This window comes from Miscanthus floridulus, chromosome 9 (genome assembly GCF_019320115.1).
Source record: "Miscanthus floridulus cultivar M001 chromosome 9, ASM1932011v1, whole genome shotgun sequence".
NCBI classification, from domain to species: domain Eukaryota; kingdom Viridiplantae; phylum Streptophyta; class Magnoliopsida; order Poales; family Poaceae; genus Miscanthus; species Miscanthus floridulus.
The window spans coordinates 113,057,196-113,066,012 of NC_089588.1; the positions used below are offsets into that span (position 1 = coordinate 113,057,196).

The 8,817-nt window shown below is 44.0% G+C and overlaps 1 protein-coding gene across 3 annotated transcripts; it reads right to left on the reverse strand.

Annotated features, from left to right (window-relative positions):
* Window positions 1-269: 269 nt before the first annotated feature.
* LOC136484128 (disease resistance protein RGA5-like) lies at window positions 270-5,582 on the reverse strand. Of its 3 annotated transcripts, XM_066481319.1 has the most exons (5): window positions 5,467-5,582; window positions 5,293-5,342; window positions 4,333-5,199; window positions 696-2,650; window positions 270-577 (listed from the first exon to the last, which is right to left on the reverse strand). In XM_066481319.1, the coding sequence occupies exons 3-5, from the start codon at window positions 5,142-5,144 to the stop codon at window positions 567-569; spliced, it is 2,778 nt and encodes a 925-aa protein (XP_066337416.1). In that variant the 5' UTR covers window positions 5,145-5,199; window positions 5,293-5,342; window positions 5,467-5,582; the 3' UTR covers window positions 270-566. The 3 variants fall into 3 exon arrangements, with proteins under 3 accessions (XP_066337416.1, XP_066337414.1, XP_066337417.1); XM_066481317.1 differs by lacking the exon at window positions 5,293-5,342 and having other exon boundaries at window positions 5,398-5,577; XM_066481320.1 differs by lacking the exon at window positions 5,293-5,342 and having other exon boundaries at window positions 4,333-5,292; window positions 5,398-5,577.
* Between the last annotated feature and the right edge of the window lie 3,235 nt (window positions 5,583-8,817).

An 8,817-nucleotide genomic window follows, 5' to 3' on the forward strand; every position in this document is an offset into this window, starting at 1 on the left:
CGTAATTTGTACAACTTATAACTTGCCTATGACCAAATAGACTAAGGGCATGTTTATTTCAGTTTTTTATGGCTTCTAATGCCATTGTGGCTGGGTAACCTGAAGGAGTGTTTTACTCGCTCTATTCGTAAAGTTGTTTTAAGTTTTTTTTTTCACTCTTCAAAAAAGTTGTCTTATTTTATATTTGATCATTTTTTTTAAAAAAAGAATATAAATTTTTATGACACCAAATAAATATATTATGAAAAATATAATTTTGGTTTATTAAATGATGCTAATTCGGTGTCATAAATCTTGATAGTTTTTTCTATAAATTGTTAGTGATAATTTCTGCTTCTGTAAACAGTAGTGAAACTCCTGCACAGCTGGAACGCACGGGCAGATTCTAGTGTAGTGATTGCACACAGTTTCTGCTGGATTACAGCGGTGCAAATTAAGCAGACAACAAGCTGATACAACACGGAATGAAACCTCTTTTATGCATGTGACCCACGCCCACCTCAAAGGATTTGCTGATTCGGATGTGGCTTTACAGCTGAACAATTAGAAATCCTTTTCGCAATCCATCAATGCTCATCTGAAACAGAAACAGAAGCAGAAGAAAACAATTTTAGAAGAAAGGGGAAACAGCGAAATTAAAGGATGATTGGATCAATGGATGTTTGAGTTGAACTACGGTAGGTAGTGTAACAAACCTGTGCCCTCAATTCGTTTCCCGTTTATACCAACGTAGGGATGATTGGGATGGATTTTAGTGGCATGCCTCAGCGCAGCCTCAAATTCCTCCACCTCCTCATCGGTAGCGGCTGCACAATCCAAATAAACCAAAAACCACTGGAGCGAAGCAAGGTTCCCTAGGCCTAAGTCAAGACCACTACCATAGCTGCTGGCGATTTCTCTCGCCCCTCGCGCAGACATCTGTAACTTGAAGACTCTCAGCCTCGGCATAGCTCCATGCTGCAACACTACAGGCCCCACGAATCCCATGAACGCGCAGTATCTCAGGCATGCAAATGAACCAGAACCAACGACGAACCCCACAAGGATTCCGAAATCCTCACGGTACACAAACAGACTTAGAGAGCGGAGAGCAGGCAACTTGCCGAGGATGTCGAGGTCGGCCTGCTGTACCTCCCTTACGGAGATGGACAGCTCCGAGAGACCCGGCACAAGTGACGGATTCAACCATGCCGGTAGCCTTGAGAACCAGCAGCACTCTCGTGTATCCAGATTACAGAGACTTCGAGGGGCGACCCAGCCATCCAATCCACCAATGTTCGTTTGACCACCCTGGACCCAGATAGTGAGTTCTTGGATCTTTTGCAGCTTGTGTAGGCACTCGACCAGCTTGTGGTTCCATTCATCCAATGAAATATGGAGTACCCTAAGTTCTGTTAGCTGACCCAACTCCTCTATAATGTCCATGTTGGATTCATCGAGGCTTAAACGTGATAGCTTTTCAAGGCTTGTCAGGCTCCCAATACCATTCGGCACTCTCGTTGATAGGTCGATGTTCAGGCACATCAATTGTTTCAGCTGAACAACATTTGATGGCAAGCAAGAAATTTCATTTTCCCAAATGTCCAGTATCTGTAGAAATTGCAAGTTCCCTATTTCTTCAGGTAGCTCCACAATGCTTGTGTTACCTAGTCCTAGGTACCTCAAGTGAAATAGATTCCCAAGGAACTTATTAAGGTTGTAACCTTGTGAAAGATCACAACCTCGTAAATCCATCACACGTAAAACTTGGAAACTCTGGAGGACTGGTATTATACCAGAGGCTGATGGCACGACAACAACTGACCTTACTTGTTGCAAGCTCCTATGTGTCAGAGTCATAGAATCGTCATCTTTGCCGTTTTGAATGGATAGCCTCCGGAACTTACTTGGTGGAGGCATTTGGTCCTTACCATTTAATACAGTAACCAAGTTTGCTTCACTTGACAAGGAGCAGATAAGATCAAGCACCATGTCATGTACACGACATCCATATACAGTGTAACCTAGGCTATATATGGGTTGGATCATACTCCTGTTTATGAGCTCATTGAAATAACTCTCTCCGCGTCCAAATAGGCTCTTTCCTTGTTTCTCAGACTGGATAAAGCCTTCGGCTATCCACATCCATATCAAATGATCTTTTTCTATTATATAATCTTCAGGAAACATACTGAAGTATAATAAGCATGTCTTCAGATGAGATGGCATATTATAATAGCTAAATGACAAAATCTTTCTCATATTCTCCACATCAAGATTGTTCTCGAGACCGGTGCCAATGGAACGGTACACCTCATACCAATCCATCTTATTCCTTGCTTTACAACCTAGCAGACTAGCCATCGTAATAATAGCCAAGGGTACACCGGCACATTTGTTTAGTATTCTATCAGATACTTCGGCCAGCTCCTCTACAGGGCATTTTTCTGTGTCATCAACATTGTCAATACCAAATACTCGTTTGTACAGTAGTTTCCTCGAGTTATTCTCAGAAAGGGCTTTCACCTTGTAAGCACCACCAACATTTTCAGCAACATCAGCATTACGTGTAGTTGTAATAACTATATATCCAACATCATTATCAGGCAAAGCACATTTGATCACTTTCCAGACTGATATATCCCATATGTCATCCATAACTATGAGATACCTATACATGCATTAAATTATCAGTAAAAACGAACCTAGGACGGAAATATAATTACAATCAATTGGATTAAGCTACAAATAGCTTAAACTGAGATAGTTAGGTCCAATTGGATAAACATGTATGTAAACAAATTTTTTCCATAAATATATATCTTTGCCAAAAAAAAAATTCCACTTAGGAAAAGAAAATTGTTGTCGCTGCTATTTCATTTCCACTCAATAACGATGTGAAAAAGCTTAAATGGTTATGTATTATTTTTATTTTACCAGGACAAGCAGGGAAATGTTCTCACTTATCATGTGCATACGGAAGGACCGAAAACGGCGACCAGAGGGAGGGCGAATGGGAGCCATAAATTTTCTCGCGAAACTTTTGGCCGTTGTCCCAAAATCACCGCCAAACACGTGAAGCAACCACCGTGATGTCCACGACCCAAACGGGTGGGTGGATGCTCCCTAGGAACACAGCAGGACATCACAAAGCCAACGCAAAAGATAGAACACGAATCCAAGTTCAAACGCGCAAACCACAGATGAAATAGCGAGCTCGGAGATTATAGATCGGAATCCCAAACAAAACAACAAGCAAACGAACTACAGATTAACTGCAAGAAAATCAAACAAAGCTAGACAACCGATCACTATGTAGGAAGTAATGATTGTTTCACTGTTGCCTGAAAGAGACATCTCAAACTTTGATTTCCTGGAGACCAACAGGTCGAGCAAGCCCTTGACACTGGACAGAGCTGCCTGAGGCTGTCGATATGCGACAGAGAAGCAGCTAGCGGAGGATACTGCTCACCGCCAAAAGCCAAGCGAGCACGGATTGCACAAGCACAGCTACAGGATAAGAGTCCAGGGTCTGCACTGGAGATCATCACCGCGTCACAAACTGAACCCGTCTGCACAGATCGGCTCCGGTCTCCTGACCGGTGTTGCAGCGCTGGTGCACACCAAGCAGCTCGGTGCTCGAATCAGCAGGGACTACAGCGGGGGCAGCAGGCCTGCTGCAGAGCGGTGGACGAGCGCTCACCTGGGCCGCTCGGTGCCTTGAGCGCTCAGCGCTGTGCGGTAGGAGGCACACGGGAGCGGTGTCTGCTCGGCTCAAGACCGGTGGTTTCCATGGCGGACGGAGCCAGCGCTCACCGTGCGACTCCCAGCGCTCGAACGCAGAGGCAAAAACACGAACAGAGAGAGGAGAAAAGCCGACGGCGGGCCTGCTCACCGTGCGGACGAGCGCCACTCAGGCTCAGGAGAGCACGCACAGCGCTTGAGTGCCAGCGTTGGTAGTACTGCCGCTGAGATCGACTGGAACCGCTGCTCCCCAAGAAAGCACGAGCGGACGAACAGAAAAGCCGGCGGCTACAAGAATCGACGAAATCCGATCGAAATCAAAACGAATCACTCCCAAACTTTCACAGATCAAATTCACCTTGCCACGAACTAATCCCCAAGAAATCACCACGGACAAAAATATATGAATCCCGGAGGACAACTGGAGGATTCGGGCCTCCATTCTCACTCCAAAATCACAGGTTTGTGGATCACGTCGACAATCGCTCATCACAAAATGAACGAAATGGCACGTATCATCCTTGTATTCGCACATACGTACTTTTATGAAACGGAAGGTGTAAAATAAAACTTCATATGTACAAATGGATGGCTGGAATGCTTCCATACCTTTTCGTCTTAAGGAATTCTCTGACTACGTCGATGAGCCGCTTCTCATCCAATGTTTCTTCATTGATCTTGCTAAGATCATACAGCAATCCCTTGAATAACTTCTTCAAGTCAGGGGTTTGGGACACCGAAACAAAAGCACAACAATCAAATAGTGCTCTAATCTTCTCAAACACTGCTTTGGCAAGAGTCGTCTTTCCGAGGCCCCCAAATCCTACAATGGAAACTATTTTGCCTTGCTGAAAGGGCACTCCATTCCCATCCATCAGTACCTTGATTAGCTCATCCCTTGTGTCATCAATTCCGACAAGCTCCTTCGCCTCTGTGTAGTGAGCAAATAAACGAGGGTCCACCAAAGTATGTGTGGTTGGCTTATCAACAAACATATCAATATCATATCTACGATGCCTCTCGTGCACCTCTAGGACACGCTTCTTGATGTCACTTATCTCAGTACCAATCTCATGGCGAATCCTAACCTTTCTAAACAAACCGACACTTCTATCAATGAACTTCCTGACGCCATGTAGCTTGGCTGACTCATCACCCTTCCCACGCACCATGAATGTGTCGATATTGTCCTCTATGTCATAAGAGAGCTCCCTCAAATTCCTGGCCCACATCTTGTCCTGGACATCAAGCCGGTCTGGTGGCGTGCTGGAGACCTTCTCAAGGGCACCCTTCATGCTCTCAAGCTCAGCTTGGAGGAACATGATCTCCCCCTTCACCCACTTCTGCAGATTGTACTCACCAACGAGCAGCTCGCCGAGCTTGGTGATGACGCTTGGCAGTGCCCCCGTCACAATCTCCATGGATCTGTCCTGGTCCAGGACAAGCTAGCGTGAGTGACGTGAGTCTGCGGCTCACCTGCAGTAAAGTAAACGGTGGCATGGGGAGTCACTGGATTGCGAACAAGAGAAAAGTGCAACAGCTTGTGAATGACACGGCGAGCCCAAGCACCTGCTGAAGACTAACTAGTTCAATCGATGAGGGTGCGATGTGAAGTTGATCTGGTGAAAAAAAAAGGAGATGGATCAAGATCAATTTTAGGGACCCACTGCTCACCAGACGGTTGCGAGTGGAGCCGCTGGTAAACGCTGGATCAAGCTGTGCTCGTGGCCCGATTGATCTCACTTGATTTTGATTTTTGAAGCTGCCCTGCTGTAGCCACCCAGGAAGCCAGACACAGCTCACTTCTCGGTTCTCTCTGCTTCCTTAGCTTCGAACTTGAAGAGGACGACCAAAAGTCCGACGGGATGAATGGCATGCCAATAATACATGAGAGAGATATGCACAGCAGCCAACCACCAGGTGCCTTCACAAAATTTTGCAAAATTTTTCAAGATTCTTCGTCACATCAAATCTTTAGACGCATACATGAAGCATTAAATATAAATAAAAAATAAAACTAATTACACAGTTTAGACGAAATTCACGAGACAAATATTTTAAGCCTAATTAGACTATGATTAAACACTAATTATCAAATAACAACGAAAATACTACAATACAATTTTCCAAAAAATTTCGTTAATTAAACAAGAGTGCACCTCACAATGACGACACCCACGTGCTGTTTGTGTCTGCAAGTCGAGGTCTTCAAGGTGCCCAGCGCCACTCCATCTATCTTCTGCTTTGGCGTGTTAGTTCCCACCTAAAAATTTTTCACTCTGTTACATCGAACTGTTGGACACATGTATAAAACATTAAATGTAGATAAAAAACTAATTGCACAGTTTACCTAGAAACCGCGAGACGAATCTTTTAAGCCTAATTAGTCCATGATTAGCCATAATTGCTACAGTAACCCACATGTGCTAATAATGGATTAATTAGGCTTACTAATTCAGTCGCGCGGTTTCCAGACGAGTTATGTAATTAGGTTTTTTTTAATAGTATCCGAACACCTCTTCCGAATATCCCATAAAACATATGATATGACACCTAAAAACTTCACCCACGAACTAAACAGGCCTTTATTAACGAATCTTCCTACTTATCATGCACGCCATCAAGCTGCAGTGCATCTTCCTACTAGTAAGACACACCTGGGACCTAGCCGTAGCTCGGATGGTGCGCTCTCCCGGTGTGGCAGCCACTTGAGTTCGCGTGATTTCTCACCGGGGTCTTTACTCGAAATAAATTTGCAAGTCTTGGACGTACACATAGAGCCACAATGGTATTGCGGTGCGCCCGTCACTTGCGTAGCCTGTGGGACTTCATCTATATCTAGAAGGACGCATGTTGTGTGTATAGTTTATAGGTCTAGCGTGCACTCTGGGGGTGCGTGTGTGTGCGTGTGAAGGTGTGTGAGTGCGTTTGAGCGTACGTTAATATACTACAGTTGTACACCTCAGTAGTCCAGGCTTAAAAAAAGACACACCTTTGTATGGAACGCCTCCCGGTTTTGGAATCCAGCGGTCGACAGAATTGCTAAATCGCACACTGCCACTTGAACATGATGAGTGCTGGGAGCTAAATGATTTGAAGTTTCCGGGATCTGTCATGGAGGAGATAAAGATACAGAGGAGACTAATAGGCAATAACAGAGGAGAGGCATAAAACGGACTAAGGGAGTTGTTAATTAGGAATAAGATTAACGCAAGCTTAGTATTACTAGTAGGAATTCATCTTCTGATCAGCCGTCCTTGTCGTTCCTTTTGTCGGTTCATCCGCATTCACCAACCATGGCCGGCCAATCCTATGGGTAGTACTTCTGTTTACGACAAATATGATTTTCTTCTTGATAGTACTATACTATATAAATAAAAGGCACCTCTACCACCTTTTTCTACGGATGGAGTAGACCAACTCCGCAGTTACCTTAAGAATTCTGCTGCGCCAAGCAACCTCTCCGGATGTGATGAGCTGAATAATTAATTAACTGGCCTCAGTGAGTGATGCCACTGGCACCGGAAAGAAAGCTGGCATTATTGTACTGTCATAGATTTTTTGTGCATAGCCATTCCCAACTCGTTCGTGCTTTTAGATTAGTGGAGCAAATGACCAATTACCTCATCCACAGTACATGGCACCCCAATGTGAGCGGACAAAATGACCAATTCCCAACTCGTTGGTGCCCCATGCTTCGACTTGGGCAATTAGGTTCAAAAGTTTCATCTCGCGATTTCTCACCCAACTGTGTATTTTTTTTCGTCTACATTTATACTCCATGCATGTGCCGCAAGATTCGATGTGACATTTTGAGGTGAAAAATTTTGGGAACTAAACAGACCCTTGGGCACCCAGTTCTGTATTCCAGATTTTAGTGTACCATGGGCACAGAACAGAGCATGCTTCGTAGCTGCGACGGACTGCCGTCTCACCAGTTCACAACACGACCAATGCCACAAGCTGGAAAATCAACGCAAATTTTACCTTTTTCGTCAAAAAGGGTAGACTACTGTGAACAAACTGTGCAATAAATGCAATGTAGTTGGAACTAGTGAAATTATCACAGCTCGCAAATGAGATGGCACCAATATTTCGGTGCTAGAATCTGAAATCTGAAAGAAAAAAAATCCAAGACGAGTTGCAATCACAAAGCTGAATATTTTTGGTGCCCCGTGCCCATAGAGTAAGCAATATATTGTTTTGAATCAAGCAATATAGCTGCTGATTTTATTAAAAATGAAAAATCTAGACTGGACAATACAATAACAGAGGAACAATGAGTCCCAAAAGGATCAGGCAACCAAAACAAAAAATGTACAGGTAGAATCTGAGCACTATTATGAGGTGTGTTTTGTGCATGGTTGCTGCTAACTTGTATTTCTTCGTGAGCAGACATCACTAGTGAGAAATGTACAGATGTAATCTCTCTGTGTAGAACTTATCTACTACTCCACAGAAGCATGTTGCCGGAACAACCATCTTTTTGGTTTTTTACAGACGTCCAAATGACTTATCGCAACACATGACTTCCAATTGTTGGTAACCAAGTCGCTGGTTGCCTGCCGCTTGCAGGAACGTCAGGCCGTGCGTTATTGCACTACCATTCGGCAAAGGCAAGATCTCCTGGACTCCCACTGTCCCTGCAACACACGACTAATGTCAGCAGACGATCTAGAAATTGAGCTTGTTATGATGACGTCCAAGTTAGCAGAATGAGTGCACAAAACACCCCTTATAACAGTGCTCAGATTCAGTTTAGCGGTTGCAACTTAGCTCACGAGTTGGATGTTGCAGGGAGGTGAATCTGAATGTGAGACGAAAACAGAAGTTTTTTTTTTTGGTTTAGGGAAACAAAGAGTATAATTCACAGCACTAACAAGTGCTTGAGAAGAAGTAATTAGCAGGCTATGGAGACCTCCAAGTTAGCAGCATGCGTGCACAAAACATACACCTTAACTGAGCTTAATCAAACAGGATAGACTACTGAACATCCATGTGACCATACAAAATGTGGAATCAATTCAATGTACTAAAAACTATGCAAATGAATTTGCCTTTTGAGAGCCTCAAGTATCCAAACCAATTGCACTC